The sequence below is a fragment of the Uranotaenia lowii genome, chromosome 3, assembly GCF_029784155.1.
Source record: "Uranotaenia lowii strain MFRU-FL chromosome 3, ASM2978415v1, whole genome shotgun sequence".
NCBI classification, from domain to species: domain Eukaryota; kingdom Metazoa; phylum Arthropoda; class Insecta; order Diptera; family Culicidae; genus Uranotaenia; species Uranotaenia lowii.
This window is the reverse complement of record NC_073693.1, coordinates 230976743-230995571: the sequence shown is the minus strand read 5'-3', so window position 1 is coordinate 230995571 and position 18829 is coordinate 230976743. Positions and strand designations below refer to the sequence as shown.

At 33.6% G+C, this 18829-nt stretch overlaps 2 protein-coding genes across 2 annotated transcripts in view; one reads left to right on the top strand and one right to left on the bottom strand.

Annotated features, from left to right (window-relative positions):
- Positions 1–18829, top strand: part of LOC129755598 (uncharacterized) — a 379672-nt gene that overhangs the window by 233053 nt on the left and 127790 nt on the right. The window lies entirely within an intron of this gene.
- Positions 13713–15154, bottom strand: LOC129755599 (uncharacterized). Its single transcript, XM_055752172.1, has 3 exons — positions 14952–15154; positions 14630–14818; positions 13713–14341 (listed from the first exon to the last, which is right to left on the bottom strand). The coding sequence occupies exons 1-3, from the start codon at positions 15122–15124 to the stop codon at positions 13738–13740; spliced, it is 966 nt and encodes a 321-aa protein (XP_055608147.1). The 5' UTR covers positions 15125–15154; the 3' UTR covers positions 13713–13737.

Sequence of the window (18829 nt, the reverse complement as noted above, 5' to 3'; positions counted from 1 at the left end):
GACCAAGGCTCTGATGCTTTTGGAAGTGTGATCAATGATTTTACAATTTTAGAGCTAGAACATGCATTGGAAGCATGCAATAATTCATCACCGGGATTAGATGAAATAAAGTTCTCCATGATAAAAAATTTACCTACATCAGCAAAGCTGCTTCTTATCAAATCTTTCAATTGGATTTTCAGAACAAACAGTATTCCAGAATCTTGGAAAAACATAAAAATTGTAGCAATCATTAAACCTGGCAAAAATCCTACCCAATCTGACTCTTATCGACCGATAGGTCTGATTTCTTGTTGCAGAAAAACTTTAGAAAAAATGATTCAATTTCGTTTGGAATGCATTTTCGAAAGTAAACATTTTTTATCACCAACACAATACGGGTTTCGGCAAGCCCGCAGTACAAGGGACTGTCAAGTTTTGCTTGCAACTGATATACAAATAGCTTTTGAATCAAAACAAGAGTTGGCTTCTGTGTTTCTTGATATTAGAGGTGCGTATGATGCGGTTTTGATTGACATTTTATGTAAAAAACTTAACAATTTTGGGATACCTTGTCAGTTCACATCATTTTTATATTCGTTGTTGTCCTTCAAAAGAATGCATTTTTTCCATAGAAATGAAAACAAATCGACTCGGGATAGCTTTTATGGCTTGACGCAGGGATCTGTACTAAGTCCACTTTTGTACAATATATACATAAATGATATTGATAGATGTATTCCAAATGGGTGTTATTTGGTGCAATATGCTGACGATAGTTGCCTTTATACAATTGGTAAAGAAACAATAGTAATCGATAGAGCTCTCCAATTAGCGTTAAACAACCTTTCTGATTGGGCTTCGAAATTGGGGTTTGAATTTTCATCTTCCAAAACCGAAAGCGTGGTATTTTCCAGAAAAAGATCTCCTTCCTCGATTTCACTTGAATTAAATCAAATAAAGATTAAACAGTCCACCGGTTTCAATTATTTAGGCATTTGGTTCGATTCTAAATGTACTTGGAAATTACACATTGATTATCTTCTCCGTAAATGTCACATGAATTTCCTTCGCACCATTTGTGGAACTTGGTGGGGTTCACACCCCAACGATATGATAAAACTCTACAAAACTACCATTTTATCAGTACTTGAGTATGGTTGTTTTATTTTTCATCAAACAGCCAAAACACATTTTTTAAAATTGGAAAGAATTCAATATAAAAGTCTTCGGCTTTGTTTAGGTTTACTAACATCAACTCATACGATGTCAGTGGAAGTTTTAGCAGGGGTGTTACCATTGAATATTCGCTTCATGCAGTTGAATTGCCGCTATTTGATAAATAATCACATAAGATCTTCGCATATAATGGATAAATTGGATACACTATTTGACATGAACCCAGTATCATCCTATTTGAAATCCTACCGACAGTTCTTGTCGATTCCGTCGTCTCCTGAACAAAGAGCGAATTAGTTTGATATAAATCCAGATGAGATGTTTGTAACCATTGATGTTGACTCCTCAATTCAAGAAATTTTTTCTAACCTTAACGAAAGTCATCCTAGAACGCATATAAAACTGATTTGCGATGAAAAAATCTCAGGATATTCTGTAGAAAATCAATTTTTTACAGATGGGTCTTTTAAAGATGACGTTTCGGGGTTTGGGGTTTATAATTTAAACCATTCGGTCTCCTTCAAGATGAGAAGTCCTAGTTCGATTTATACGGCAGAGTTGACAGCCATATGGTATGTTTGTGAGCATATCAAATCTCTACCCGTTGATAGATACTTAATTGTTACAGATAGCCTTAGCTCCTTAAATGCTATGAACAAATTAAGACTTAGCAGTAAAACAAATCAAATCATTTTTAAAATTAAGGAAGCATTATCGGTTATCTCTACGAACGGTTCCAAAGTTTCGTTCTTGTGGGTTCCTTCTCATTTCGGTATTGATGGAAATGAGAAAGCTGATACCTTAGCAAAACGAGGGACATATGACGGAGATGAATTTTTTAGACATTTAGGTCCGGTTGACTACTATTCTTTGGTAAACTCTATAGTTTTGAGCTCATGGCAGCAACAATGGGATGAAAGTCCATTAGGGAGATTCTGTTTTAGTATAATCCCGACCGTAAAAGATAAACCCTGGTTTTCAAAAATAGCTAATTGTAGCCGAATGTTTATTAAAAATATGTCACGTATCATTTCTAACCATACGACTTTGAGAACACATCTTTACAGAATCAATATCGTCGACTCCAACTTATATGAATGTGGACAGGACTATGAGCACATCGACCACATTGTATGGAGTTGCCCAAGGTTTGAGGAAAATCGAAGTATGTTGGCCAGGGAATTGATCCGTTGTGGGAAGCACACCAATATACCTTTGAGAGACGTCCTTGGAATGAATGATATAATCAGCATGTCATTGATCAACGAGTTTTTGATAAAATCTCATGTTAAGTTGTGATAGTTTTTAATGTATATTTGTGATAGTTTTATAGAACTTTCAGAAGAATCGTTACTGTTATACCTATAATACTTTAAAAAAAAAACTAAAATTAAAATCAAAATTGTAAAAGATACCCGGCTCAGAGATGGTAAATGCCAATAGAGCCTTCAAATGTAGTGGTTAAATAAAAAAAAAAAAAAAAACGGAAAACTGAAGTTTTGTACCTAAATATTTTCTGAAAAACAGATGTGAGTTACGTCACGAAGTTTTTGGAACTATAAATTTTGTACAAATCGGACGAGAAACAAAATAGTAATAGCGATTTCAAGCGAGGAGTGTCAATTCGACACTCAAGGTCTGAATAAGAAGTTTTTAGTCTGGGCTTTCAGAGAGTGTCAATATAAATAAGTAATGATTCAAAATCAAAGATTTAATGATTACATTGAAGGTCTTTTCCCTTTTTGTTTCAATCATAGTTTTATTAAAATCAATTTAAAACTTTTGGATAAACTTCGGAAAAAAATTCTGCATGTTCCATTTTTAAGATTTTCGTCAGAGCGAAAGGTTTTCGATGTGGGAAAAAATTAACAACGGAGCATAAAGTAGCAAATACAATGGTTTACTTTTTGATTTTGTCATATATCCCTTTAAAAAATGGCTGGAAAAAATAAAAACAAGCAAGTTTATAGCTTCTAGCGCTTAAACAATTTCAAGTCTTCTTAAAATAGATTCCTGACTTGGAATCATTAATTCAATTAAAATTTAAGATGTTTATGACTACGATGTCCATAAATTGAAATTTTTTTTGAATTATCGTTGCGTCTGCGGTATGTCTCTGAATGAAAAAAATTATGATGCTATTTGAGATAAGAACACTCAAATTTTATTCTCAAGATTTCAACTTCCATAGGGTTATTTTAAGAACACTCATAATAGTTCTTAAGATTGATGAAAGCATTACATTTCTTATGATAAACAGATAAATTCTGGCATTTTTCTAGAAATGTTTCAATTAAACGTTAACGTTGAATCAATCAAATTAACCTACTCCATAGCAGTAGGAACGGGGAAAGGGGGTTTTGGGGGTTAAACCCCCAAAAGTGTCAAGCAAAATGTTCTTCTCTAAATTAAAAATTCTAACTTCTTAATCAAATTCCGATGGACTATTAAATTGTATCAAGAGTAACAATCTCGACTCAGAACAAAGGCCAAATCCTGGAAATATTGTCCGAGGTCCACAATTCTACTTAACCTTCCAAAGCCGTTCGCAAAATTTCCGTACAAATCTATTTTTGATAAATTTGACCTGCAGATTACGTATGTTCTCCTGGCCGCAAATATTGACCGATTTCGATGAATTTTAATTCATTGTATAGATAATTTATTCTAGTTTCTCAATATTGAAAAATAAAGTCGAAATATTTTACGAAATCACCAGTAGCTGATTCCGAATGAAAAAAGTCCCGAAAAAGAGCTCTTTTTAGAATGCCTATAACTTGAGACAGGTTCCGAATATTGCGCTGATTTTATAATATTTGGAATTGTCAAGAATAAATCTATCCATGGATGTATAAATTTTTGATGGTCCAAAGGAAGCTTTGGCCGCTATCCCGGAACTTCCGGTAGAAAAAATTCTTACTTCAAAAAAGTCACCCAATTTTGGCTTTGCATTGCTGTATCTCAGTTACCAATGGATCGATTCTCTAAATTCAAATTTTAGTTTTTTTTCGTTAACTTTATTATTATTTTCGTAGAACATAGTTGGTTCCTCAAAAATCTCAGTTGTTCAGTATATGGTAATGAAACTCACATCTTTTTTGTCATTTTTCAAACTCCCCCTCGTGTCGGTGGGTTTACGCGATTTTGTTAGCGTGATTTCTCTAAAATTTGAACTCAAATTGGTCACTTTTTATATACCTAGAGATTCATTAGAACCTCCTCTTTCGATCGACATACATTATGTGTGGTGTTTTGAAAATTTGTAGCAACGTTTTTCGAATTTACTGAAAGCTGCCAGATTTCAACCAGTTTGGTCCACGTTTTCAACAGGTTGGTGTACAAATCTCGCACCCCTCACGTAGCTGCGGGAGAAACAAATCCTTTAGCTCTTTTTTTGTCGCTCACCAAATCTACCACCCAACCCAGCAGCAGGAGGAACTGCCGTCTCGCCGCCAGGCGGCGGCAACGCTATTCAAACCGTATGGAGCACATCCCTCAGATTTCCCCTTTTTTCCCCTCGTTTTGACAGATTTAAGCTTTTTTCCTCAGATTTAAGCTTTCATCTCCTATGCTCTCAAGGCAGAAAAAGCTTAAATCTGAGGAAAAAAAAGCTTAAAAACGAGATTCACGACCACTTATTTGAAAGATGTTGGTCACACGATACATAGACAAATCGTGTAACGTTGCAGCCATCTGCTCGCCGCGTGGTTTGTTGTTTGATTGTGTTGATGCTGATTTAACGAAATGAAAGCTTTATTGTTGTAGGAATTGCTTGAATCTTTTTTGATTTAATATTTTAATGGATGGTCAACATTTCTAAAGTTCACGTCCATGATTTCAGATTCAGATTACAGATTACAGATTTCAGATTGCAGATTTCAGATTCAGATATCAGATTTAAATTTCAAGATCCGATTTCAGATTCAGATTTCAGATTCAGATTTCAGATTCAGATTTCAGATTCAGATTTCAGATTCAGATTTCAGATTTCAGATTCAGATTTCAGATTCAGATTTCAGATTCAGATTTCAGATTCAGATTTCAGATTCAGATTTTAGATTCAGATTTCAGATTCAGATTTCAGATTCAGATTTCAGATTCAGATTTCAGATTCAGATTTCAGATTCAGATTTCAGATTCAGATTTCAGATTCAGATTTCAGATTCCGATTTCAGATTCAGATTTCAGATTCAGATTTCAGATTCAGATTTCAGATTCAGATTTCAGATTCAGATTTCAGATTCAGATTTCAGATTCAGATTTCAGATTCAGATTTCAGATTCAGATTTCAGATTCAGATTTCAGATTCAGATTTCAGATTCAGATTTCAGATTCCGATTTCAGATTCAGATTTCAGATTCAGATTTCAGATTCAGATTTCAGATTCAGATTTCAGATTCAGATTTCAGATTCAGATTTCAGATTCAGATTTCAGATTCAGATTTCAGATTCAGATTTCAGATTCAGATTTCAGATTCAGATTTCAGATTCAGATTTCAGATTCAGATTTCAGATTCAGATTTCAGATTCAGATTTCAGATTCAGATTTCAGATTCAGATTTCAGATTCAGATTTCAGATTCAGATTTCAGATTCAGATTTCAGATTCAGATTTCAGATTCAGATTTCAGATTTCAGATTCAGATTTCAGATTCAGATTTCAGATTCAGATTTCAGATTCAGATTCAGATTTCAGATTCAGATTTCAGATTCAGATTTCAGATTCAGATTTCAGATTCAGATTTCAGATTCAGATTTCAGATTCAGATTTCAGATTCAGATTTCAGATTCAGATTTCAGATTCAGATTTCAGATTCAGATTTCAGATTCAGATTTCAGATTCAGATTTCAGATTCAGATTTCAGATTCAGATTTCAGATTTCAGATTCAGATTTCAGATTCAGATTTCAGATTCAGATTTCAGATTCAGATTTCAGATTCAGATTTCAGATTCAGATTTCAGATTCAGATTTCGATTTCAGATTCAGATTCAATTTCAAATTTCAGATTCTAATTTCAGATTCCGATTCAAATTCCGATTTCTGATTAAAGTTTCTGATTGAAATTTCAGAATATTTGTTACTTGAATCATAGATTTTGTGTCTCCTGCAGTAGACACTGCTTGAAATAAAAGAAAAGAATCATGATAACATTAAAAACAAATGTATCACTGAAGAATTCTAAAACTCAGAAAATTCAGAAAAAAATCATGATAACATTCAAAACAAATGTATCACTGAAGAATTCTAATGATAAAATATCTAAAAAGATTCAAGAAGCTTATTTCAATTTGGAAAAATAATCTTTCTCTATTTTAAAATCTAAACATTTACTACGCAAAGAGGCATCAGCATCAACACAATCAAACAACAAACCACGCGGCGAGACGGCAGTTCCTCCTGCTGCTGGGTTGGGTGGTAGATTTGGTGAGCGACAAAAAGAGAGCTAAAGGATTTGTTTCTCCCGCAGCTACGTGAGGGGTGCGAGATTTGTACACCAACCTGTTGAAAACGTGGACCAAACTGGTTGAAATCTGGCAGCTTTCAGTAAATTCGAAAAACGTTGCTACAAATTTTCAAAACACCACACATAATGTGTGTCAATCGAAAGAGGAGATTCTAATGAATCTCTAGGTATGTAAAAAGTGACCAATTTGAGTTCAAATTTTAGAGAAATCACGCTAACAAAATCGCGTAAACCCACCGACACGAGGGGGAGTTTGAAAAATGACAAAAAAGATGTGAGTTTCATTACCATATACTGAACAACTGAGATTTTTGAGGAACCAACTATGTTCTACGAAAATAATAATAAAGTTAACGAAAAAAAACTAAAATTTGAATTTAGAGAATCGATCCATTGGTAACTGAGATACAGCAATGCAAAGCCAAAATTGGGTGACTTTTTTGAAGTAAGAATTTTTTCTACCGGAAGTTCCGGGATAGCGGCCAAAGCTTCCTTTGGACCATCAAAAATTTATACATCCATGGATAGATTTATTCTTGACAATTCCAAATATTATAAAATCAGCGCAATATTCGGAACCTGTCTCAAGTTATAGGCATTCTAAAAAGAGCTCTTTTTCGGGACTTTTTTCATTCGGAATCAGCTACTGGTGATTTCGTAAAATATTTCGACTTTATTTTTCAATATTGAGAAACTAGAATAAATTATCTATACAATGAATTAAAATTCATCGAAATCGGTCAATATTTGCGGCCAGGGGAACTTACGCAAACTCTCGGGGTCATATAGACCCGAACAGCCTAATTACGGATTTTTTTGAGGGAGCACTTCCGGTGGTCACAGGAAGTTGCCTGGTACTACAGATTGTGTATTTCGTGATTCCCCAGGGAGGTTTTTAAAATCAAATTTTTGCGATTTTTTCTTGAAGAGTTATGATGATTTGAATGTGCGCTTCGGGTCATATTGACCCGAACGACTTTGGAAGGTTAAGTTTCCAAAAAATTCCTCACTTGTTGATTGATATTTAAAGACTGTACTCGAAAAACGCTATCAAAAGTTGTTCACTGAAGAAGTTGATGCATGAATTTTAGGTACAGTCAAGGCCGGATTAAGGGGGAGGGGGCAAAAGGGGCAATTGCCCCGGGCCCCCCGACTCAGGGGGGCCCCCCGAGGGAATAAACGTTCAAACATTACTTAAATCATACTGCTAGAAATCTATGAAAAAACATCAAAACTAGAAAATCGGAATAGAAACTTGAAATATACAACTAAAGGGGCCCCTGCGAAATAATATCTAGAATAGTTTTTCCCTTACATAGGCTAAGAGGGCCCCTTAGAGGAAGAAGGGAAGGAGTTCTCTCACATTTTGCGAACTGAGAATATCAAAATCTTTGAATTGAATTTCATAGTTTTTTTTTCCGAATTCGAAAAAAATCGAGAAAAAATTAAGAATTTGAGATAAAACACCTCAAATTTTCATATTTTAAGCGAAACATATAAGATAAAATAAAGAAAAACATCTCCTAATTTTCATCACATACAAACCTCTTGCACAATAATAATGTTTTTATTACGTTAACATTCCAAGTCATGGTTATTGCACTAAAATAGCAGCTTATTTTACCAAAACTGGCTCACAGTGCTTAGAAAGAAAATAAAAGCTTTATAATAAACATTTCAGAATTTAACCGTGTTAATACCGGGTATTATTATAACTTTTCACTTTTCAGTCATTATTATAGAAATTTCTGTTGGAATATAAATTACTTTTCCCTCCATATTATTAAAAAAAAAAAAGATGAGACTCTGAATTGTGGTTCTTTATTTCACCTGATTTTTAGTTTTGAATTCTCAAACTCTTATATCTGTATCACTTTGGCATTTGAATTTAATTATTTTGTTTATTTTTTTGAGTTTCGTATTATTTGTTTCAAATCTTCATGATTCTTTCCAATCGCTATAAGGTGAAAATTTCTCGATGAGGCAAAAACCGGACGATTAATGATTGAATGGAGATCATTAAAATATCTATCTGGTAATTTTTTTCTAAATCAGTGAATTTGAGTTTATAATAAGGGTATTAAAAAAATGAGGATTCAAGTGTGTATTTTGTAGCTCATTGTAGAATTTTAGAATTTATTCATGCATTTGAAGATACCACCAACCATCATTACGCAAACAACATGACTATTTGAAGACAGTTTATTGAACTCATCTTCAGTTGTTTCACACGTTTTAAAGGTTTTGTATTCTCTTGGATAGAATTTGAAAAAAAACTACTCATAGGGGCTCCCCGAGAAAGATTGCCCCGGGCCCCCCGATGGCTTAATCCGGCCCTGGGTACAGTTCTTAGTTCCAAATATCGAACCTTCAATTTGATTTGACCCACTGAGGTTGCCAGATTGCTCAGATGTTTCCCAAATATTTTTACTTTATTTGCAGAATTAAAGAAAATTTTAAATTGATTGACAAAATTAAGTATTTTGCGTCTAATAAAATTTTTCGAGTATAGTATATCCAAAGAAACTAACTGATGTGTTTCGATGAAAAAAAGCAATTTTCCAATTTTTTGTTTTTATCTTGATTTTAATTTTAAAAATCCCAAATTTTCCTGGATATGGCCCAAATTTTTTGATAAATACTTTGGAATTGAATGCCCGGATTTGGCAAAGTTTTTAATTTCAAATAGCCGGATTTTCCGTTAATGGATAAGTGAGAAAGTATATCTGGTAAGCTCAGGTTTAAGTCATTTCCAATGCTCGTGCTGTTATTGAGGATTGAGGAATTTGCATCCAGTTTAAAATTTTTGATATTTAATTCGGTTCATCATAAGGACAAAATCCTGATTCGAATCTTGATTTTGCATATGGAACAAAATTTAGATTCATCTTCCGAAATTTTTTGAAATTTTTACCTTTAATTCTTGCACAGTTGAATCTTAAAAAAGTTCAAACATGGTGATCCAGAATTAAAAATTCAGATTTTCATTAGTCGGAATTTTAATTCAGATTCACTTGTTGAATTAAAAATAAATGATTGAACAAAGAATTCATATAGAAGATCAAAGACTCTAAATTCCAATAAGAGATTTCTAGTTAAGGATTCTGTTTTGAAATGCCCCTTTTGGGTAATAAATTATTTTGAATGTTTGTTGGGAATTCAGATTCAGAAATCGATTCCAAATGAAGAATTCATGCTCAAAATCAGAATTCAGATTTGGAATTCAAATTTAAAATTTCAAAAAAAAAGTTGAAGAGGTTGTAATTTACACGACTGGAAGCGTAGAATTACGTGTGTATTCTAATTTGTGTCAATTAAGTTCCATATTGGCTCCATCATTTGTGTACCTGCATTTTGTCATGCATGTTGCAACATTCTAGTTGAACACTGGCCTACTTCATCGAACACCCTCGCTAGTTTGAACTTTACATTGTAACAGGGAAAAATGTAAGAATCTGAAAAAAACCCCACGAAACAACCAGAATATACATTGTGCTCCTCAAGTTGAAAGGTTTTAAAAAGCCCGCGGATGCGCGCGCGAGTTTCATGTGTTCGAATGACATCCTCCCGTGTGGTCGGAGTAAGCGACAGTATTTGCTCGTGTGGTGCTCATTATCACAGTACAGCAATCAAAAAATCAAAATAGTTCGAAAGAACAGACCGCTCTTATCAGCTTTTGCACAAAATATACAGCGGAAAATTTTAAAACGTCATTTCAAGTGGAATCAAAGCCAGTGCCTCTTGGTCTGCCATCAGCCCCCGACCCCCAGCGCACGTTCCGTTATTCTTAAGTTTTTGCTTGCAGTTCTTCTGCTTGGTCGCTCATCTAAAAAAACCGCCGCTTACTGTGACCACACGGGAGAATGCCCAGTAAACAAATGAAGCTAGAGCGCCGCAGTGGCTGGCTTTTTATAACCTTTCTACTTGTCCAACACGATAGGGTTTCTGCTCGTTTGCATGGGTTTTGGATTGCTGTAGCGGAGTTTTTTTTTTTTTTGCTTCTCTCATTTTCCCTTATCCTTCGATGTTTTTCACGGATCATCGAGTATGTTGACGGTGTTGTCATCAGTTTTTTTAAAATGCAATTTGAAGATTGATATATTTTCCTCGCTTAAATCAGAATTACAATTTCCATTAAAGAAAATTGATGACCAAATTAAACAAAATCCGAAACTATGATTTTTATAATCCTAGTTTCCTTACCGTTCCCATGCCGTTGGCAAAAATAATCTGTTTGAATTTATGTAATTTATATTCGGTCTGTAGTTTATTATCATTCCTATGGCCACAAATGTTGACCGATTTTTATGATGATCTTTATAAATAGAATTTATTCTTATACATATCTATTCTAGAGCCGATTCAACACAATTTGATATTGTTCAAAATTATTCTATCCGCACATACATAAATATCTTGGGGTTCAATGAAAATTGAGCGCTTTCCCGGCACTTTAGGTTGTAAAAAAAACAAAAATAAGCATCAATTTTTGGCTTTTCATGGCTGTATCTCATTTCTCTTGAACCGATTTTTTAAACACAAATTTTAATTTGATACCGCTGTTTAATAATGATTTTCCTAGAACAGAGTTGGTTTCTAGAGTATCTGTTTTCCAGTAAATTGCAATGGAACAAGAAAAAAAAATATGTATGGCATATTGAACTGAACGGCGCGAGGGAAGGGTAAAAATAGTGTTGGATTTGATTTCAAATCTAAATTTCAAATAGCTCAGTGAAAATTCAATTAGAAATCAACGGCTGACTGCCAACAGGGTTTTTGAAATCAATTTTTAAACTCTTGCCGATAATGTATAGTCCTGACAAGGACTGTTTTTTTGTTGGGTGGAGCAGCAGCTTTCTATGTACTCCTAGCTTTTTAGAGTGCCTTCTCTTATGCAGCGGCACCCAACTGACTGATGCTTCCTATCAGCTTTCTTTTCTCTGGCTACTGGCTTCGCTGAGGCCTTGTTGGGAATGAGAGCTTCGGTTGCTAAGCCTTCACCGGGGGAGCGGCTGCTGAAGATTGATTATGCTCGGAAATTTGAAAAACGACTGAAGCTTGGTTGCAGTGCGGTGGTCATATTTATAACTTTTCAAGCACAAATACATATTTGCGCTTTATTGGTATTGGTGTACCAACACATAGCCGACCCAAAATGATGTATGGAAAAGATGTCTTTGAAAGAGGCGTTTTTCGTGACGCGAGATCCGTTCGCGATTTTCAATTTGCCCCCCTATAGTGTTGCCGTAAGACGTAATTCTACGTCAAAAAAAACTGGTGGAACCCACTATTATAAAATAATTTCTGAATTTATTTTCATGAAGCGTTCAATAAATTATTCGAATTGTGTAAAACTTCTGGTTATTCTGTATGGGAGCCCCTCTTTTTAGGATTCGAAGGGGTTTGAAAGTACTATAGAGACCATTCCCGGTCTCGGAAATGGCTAGACATCAAATTTAACGTTGATCGGTTCAGTAATTAACGAAAATTGTTCAAATTGTGTCAATTTTTTGATAACTTTGTAAGGGATCCCCCCATTTTTTGATTTGGAGGGGTTTAAAAGTCTTATAGAAACCATTTCCGGTCTCAAAAATGGCCACATCAAATTTCACGTTGAACGATCTGACTAAGAGAATATTGGTTTCGAGGATTCGAATGAGAACGCTGAAGAAAATAAGGCTGTTAAGTCTCTAACTCAGGACATTTTTAAAGTACCATTAGACTTTTTTAAAATAGAAATTGTGTTTTAAAAATAATAATTCTAAATTTCTATAAATTATAGTTTAAAGACATGGATTAAGATTTCAAGATCACACGGAATTCAAATTCTAAATACAAAATAACTTTACTGATTCAATGAAAAAACGAACTATCGTGCTCCACAATCCTTGTGTACAGTTCATGTACTGTTTTTGATGATGATATCATTGTTCTTCAAAACAATTGTGAATTTTAGTTTGTAAAGTACTGGCATACTTTATTTTTATTTGAATTCCGGAAAAGTTGTGATCTAGGAAAAAAATAGCTTTCCTTCTTTGAAATAATTTAATTTTCCTCTGTGCTTATTTTAATACAAAATATATTAATAAATAAATCTCTTTGGTGAGGAATGAAAAAATCCAAATGCAAGGTGAAATGTGAAATATTTGAATTTTTTCCTTGATTTAAAATTGAGGATGGCAAGTTTTGAATTTGTAGTGATATATGCCACATTTTGATACGTCGTATAAAACAAAATGTAAACAAACAGTGTTATTACGAAAAAAATACAAAACTGACATAAACTAGTCGCAACTTCTTTCCATTTAGAATATTTGTAGCCTGGACAACATATTCTCTACGTGAAATATAAATTTTAAAGGTGTTTGCAGCAGTTTTCTGTGAATTCTTTAGATGTTTCATACGACGTAATGGAAGCTCACGCGAGAGTTGTTGAAATAAGTTTAGTAAAAAATGGAGCAGATTTTTAAGGTTTAAATGATTATAATTGTAGGCTTTACTATTTTGGTTAAAATTAGCCTTGGTGTTTTTATTATTACAAAGCAAAACTTTCGCGTTACCTTTGAATGAAAAAAATGGAACATGTAGAATAGCTGCAACTTTCAGTCAAAAGTTTAGAAGATTTATCTATATTCCATTTTTCTCCCCAAACTAGTCAATGGTATCATTAAAAAAAACTTCTAATGTTAATATCGTTGACTTATTTTAACAACAAGATATTTTGTAAAATGTGTAAATAGGTATGACGATATTTTTAAAAGATATTTAAAAATGTTTTTTTTAATTCCTCCACACAATTCCTGAAGAGTTTTGAAATTTTATGGAATTTTGATGATTGTTCACTATAACAATGCTATTTAATGCTTATGGATATTTTTTATTTTATTTAATTCAAAGCATTAAAATGGTTTCAACAGTGTAATAAAAGTTTGAACCAAGCACTGTTTATAATTAATAGAATGGTCGATAAACTTTTATTATTTATATTTATTATTCTTGTTGATGTATGCATATTTTGTTTTTTTTTTTTTTTTTTGTTTTTTTTTTTTAAGGTTTAAAACATTTTTAAAACAACTAAGAGATTACCAGTTCACACTACACATTACAAATACGTTTAAAAGATTAAAAATAACCAATTTCCTAATTCTTTTAAAACTTGCTCCTTATTCTTCCATCTCCATTCTATAATCTCTTTCCTCAACTCAAACATGCTACTGTTAGGGTATCTTCTGATTATAAAACTAATTGTACGAATAACCAACCATACGCCTGTTTTCAAGGATTTATCGTTACTATTTAACCTCACACTTAACAAATCTTCAGGTTTATCAATGGTCAACTTTAAATTTGTTCTTAGAACATTTTCTTGCCAATTCCATAATTCTTTCGAAGTGGTGCATTTTTTTATTCTGTGTTCGTTGCTGTCTTCCTGTGAGCATTCTGAGCAATTGCTATCTTGTAGGTTCCCGATGTTGTAAGCTCTTAATTTTTCTTTATTTGGAATAAGATCGTTGAAGAGCATAAACATACTCGATCGATCGGTGCTGGATATCAATTTGGAGTTGGAATTTATCCATATTTCTTTCCATTTCATATCCGGGAAACGATCTATGGGCGAAGGTTTTATCGATTTTCCATTGATGAAGTTCCAGTAAATTTTGTTCGATGTATCAAGCTGAGAAATTTCCTTGATTCTCCTTGCCTCCATAATCCATTCCCTAGTATTGAGATACATAACTCAGGTCAAATGTAGCCAGTACTTGAATTATGAAAGTGAACTAGATACAAGCATACTTTTACTAGATACTTTTAATCAAACAAAACAACTTTAGCACTTAAAAGACTAAAGGTATGAACCGTGTCAAATTAAAAACAAAAAAACCTATGTATTTTTTTAAGAATCTGTATCAAATAAAAGAATTCGTTTGAATAACAGAAAAGAAAAAAAAAAAACGTACACCTGTTGATCGTCAAATCGCCAAACTATCAATATTTTCTCCACTTACCGGCAGGTGTCATCACTTTGCGAGCTTTGGCGGCGGAAGTTCCGGCACCGGATCATCTCCTCAGTTGTGCTTTGTCGACGAAAGCCTCGTGCTATCAGGATTTCCTCGGTCGTCGATTGGCGCCGAATCGAGGGCCGAGCGACGCTTTCGGTCGGCAGGGGAGGTGGGCGTGCGCACGGGCTGGCATCCCTACAGTGATGGGAGGGTCCAGGTGTGAGAGAAAGAGAAGGATAACAAAAACAAGAGAGTAAGATGATGGAAGCAAAAGTGGGTGGTGAAATGAACTTTCGTGGAAAGCTTTCGGTTTGAAGCTTTGACGTACCTCGACGAACAACAGCTGCTCGAATCGGGCGAACGTGGTTGTCGAGCAGCCGATGATGATTGTCTTCGCAAACGGCGGCTTCTCCGTGGGCTTCCCTCGCGTTCGTGGCTTCGGTCCGGCGACAGATGGGAACGGGAATCGCGGCGACCTCTGAAAAATGCATTAATGAACATGAGTGGACTAATGTATCATCAGGAATTTAGTAAATTCCTGAAAAAAAGTTTTCAATTTATCAGAAATGACACATTTTTGACAATTTACAATAATCTGAAGAAACATGAAATCTTCCAAAAAATAACGCCATAATTTGATGTTTTGTAACAATTAACATACTGGCTGCAAGCTTCGTATGAAAATTTTAAAGTTATGGAACAAAACAAAAAAAATCGCCAAAAAATCTGTACAAAGCTGATTTTAAAAACAACAAGATTTGAGCATTTTTGTCAATAGTTTTTTTTATAATTAAACTTCTACAATACAAACTTTTGCTTGCCTCGTCCAGATCTTACGAACCGTATATATTTCACCCGTGTACGTATACTCAAAAAACCAAATGGCTCAGTTTCCTTTGTATAAAAAATTTGGAACATGTGGAAAGTTATATGCTGCAGCCTTGAACGGATCCTGGGACTTTTAGCAGGGCTATTAGTACAAGGTCCCACTTATAATTTGGGCCAGATCGGACCACGTGAAGGAATCGCTTAACGAGCCTGAAGTTTGTATAGGATATTGAGAAATTTTATTTGGGAGGAACACGAAATACTTATTTTTCATAAATATTTTTGATCTTTTTTTTCCGATTTTTTTAAACACAGCTTCTATGAATTTTAAAGTGATGAAAATGTTCAAAAATAACCCAGGATTACACAAGTTCTATATGATTTTGAAAATCAATTTTATTTTTGGAAAATGTGGTTATTTTGACAACTTTTACAAAAAAATTAATTTATATAAATATATGGGTGAATTTGTTATGAAATTTTTTAAGTAGAGAGAACAGGATTTTAAATTTGTATGTACTAAAGTCAGAAATGGTCAATTCTAGCGTGAATTCTCGTCCCAAAAGTAATCGATCACAACAAAAATAACCTAAATTTTATAATTACCAAATTATATTAATTTTGAATGAAATTCAATTTGCGACTGTTTGCTACATTTTTTTTTATTTTCAAGTTAATAAGTTGACTTCTAGAATGATAACTGTTCAGAAAAGTCCGGAAAAGCAATTTCATGTCACGGTGGAATGTGTCATTAGAGTTCTTAAAGAGTTCAGAAAAGTATCATATAAGTAATACTTTAAACTAAATGTTAATAATAGAATAAATTTGTGTTTTTTTAAATAATAGCTATAAAAAATCTTCATTGCCGGAATTTCCTGATTTTATGTTCTTTTATTTAGCTCAAGACTTGCAAAAATCGCAATTTGCGTCAATCGAAGAGCCGTGTTATAAATTAAAAGTTTGTTCTATTTAGGTATTTTCATTTTGATAGAGAACTTCAAAGAGTGCAGAGCATCAATCTATAGCTATTATAGATGTACTTAATTAAAAGCGCCCAAGAAGTTATCCGCAGCAATGTTCAGTTAAACCTGCATCTGTTTCTGAAATACCCGTTGTAATCCCTGGAATGTCAATTTGCTACTTCTGACTAATTCCAATATATCTCTCTTTTTTCCTAACCGATTTCTACCAAATTTATAGTTTAAGAAACCTCGTGACGTAACTCTAATCTGTTTCTCAGTCACAATACAGCTACAACACTTCAATTTTCCGTTATTCAAAGGCTTAAAAATCCGAAAAACATGCTTCGCTATACAGACTGTAGATCAGCTACGGAATGCGCAAAACAAAATCACTATGTGTCCAAAAAAGCTGAAGTTAGAAGCTATACGTTTCTAATAAAGTTAAATTTTTTAATTTTTTTCAAATCATGACCTCAAAAAATATAAAAGGTGGTATAAAAACGATACTTTTCAATCAATGAACCGTTAAAATTGTTTAAGTCACACAAAATAGGTTTTGAAAAGAAAGACGTTATTTGGCAAATTTTAGCATTTTTAGATTGTCGATATACGAAACACAGAATTTTTTACGAGTTTTCAAAAGTAGCTGTTTTTCGATTTTTTTGTTAGTCAGTCAATTGGATGCACTCGAATGTCATTTTAACACTCAAAAGTGGCTTATTGCCGAGGGGTCCGAGATAACATTTTTGACATTCAAATTAGGGCTTTGATGTCTCGGACAAAGTTGTTCATCTAATCATAATACAGTGGATAATTTTAATCTGATACGTTATAGATTGAATAAAATAGTTCACCGTCTTCGAGAAATTGCATCAAAGTTGGATCAAGCCGAGATCTACAATTGCTTCATACATTATGATGGTTTTCACTGAACACATTGTAACGCGACACAATTTGGGTGATGTGCTGTACGAACACAGCACAGTTTTCAAACGTGTTGTGTTGGGAGAGAGCACTGTGTTTTTGAAAAGCAACACAGTTTCCTAGTTTTCTTTTATATAACGTCGGAATCGGGAAAACGCGAGGAGAGTCTCCGCCATCCACATTCAAATGAAGTTGATTCAGAACAAATTGTTTTTCAAGAAAAAAAAAAAATTCAAGCCGTCCGGCCCGTTGTATAGAAACCCTAAAAATTTTGTTTAAAATTATGATTGCTGTTACAAGGCTCGAATTCTCATGTGTATGTTCAGAATGGGTGCATGTTCGGAAAAAATATAATTATTTCAGTTTAGTACGCATGATAATTAATCATATTCAGATCAGGCGCGGTCCTATGAGGGGGGGGGGGGGGGTGATCGGGGTGATAACCCCCCCCCCCCCCCCAAGTGGCAAAAAACCGTTACAAAATACTCGCAAACGCAGGATTTTATATAAAAACTAAGAACTTTTCCTAGTAGGTGTACTTTCGAATTCTCATATTTTTCCACTCCGTGGGGGGTTTGTTCAATAACAGAATTTATTAATCACTTAATAGCTAAAATTGGAAAAAATGAGTCCACCGAACTAAAACAGTTGTAACTTGCAATTCGCTGGACCAAATTTCACCAAATAACTTTTGTTGAGGTACTTACAGCGTTGATTTCGAATTTGCTGACCATATACGCTGCCGGCCATAAGTTTGGGATCACCCCCTCAAACAAAAGCTAATTTGTTTGGCCATATCTCAGTAATCTTATTACATATTGCATTTCTTTTGATCTCATTCTAAAGTCGATGTGCAAAACCTTCTTCGTATGTTATTGACAAAATATATATGTTAACTTAATATGACTTAAACTTGGTTTAAAGTTGGAAAATTTCCGAAAAATCGCACTTTATATTTAAACCTGATCAGTTCAGAGTTGGGTGGACCGAATTTAAAAATTTTAGTTGCATTTGAATCTTTTTTCATAAATATCAAAACACATTTCTTTAAATTTTGTGCTAAAATTTGCATAGTGTCTTTAATAGATAAAAATGATAAAATAGCTATTTATGTTAACGATCAAAAGTTTGAGCTAACCCCTCAGTATCGGCAAAAAGTTTAATAATTTGTAGTTTAGTAGTTTTTAATAATGATCAATAGTTTAAAAAAAAATCCATTCATTAATTTAAAACTTTCAAAATTAAATTAATTAAGTAAGAAATGGATACGATAAAGTTGTTCTGAGACCAAATTATTATTCAAATTATAAAAATAAATTTAAATTGTGGGGATTTTATGGTAATAAACAATAACATTAAAAATTTGAAACTTAGATTATTGGTTGAAACTTGATATTAGTTATGCTTCAAAGCTCAAAAAATAGTGTTTTTCACCTGCTTTGATTAGGTGAGGTTTCTATTTGAGATAAAAGTATTTCGTCATACCTGACTA

Coding starts and splice junctions, on each gene's coding strand:
- LOC129755599 (XM_055752172.1), bottom strand. CDS start 15,124: ATGTTCATTAATGCATTTTTCAGAGGTCGCCGCGATTCCCGTTCCCAT. Junction 14,819..14,951: donor AGCAGCTGTTGTTCGTCGAG/GTACGTCAAAGC, acceptor CCATCACTGTAG/GGATGCCAGCCCGTGCGCAC. Junction 14,342..14,629: donor CAAAGTGATGACACCTGCCG/GTAAGTGGAGAA, acceptor TCTCAATACTAG/GGAATGGATTATGGAGGCAA.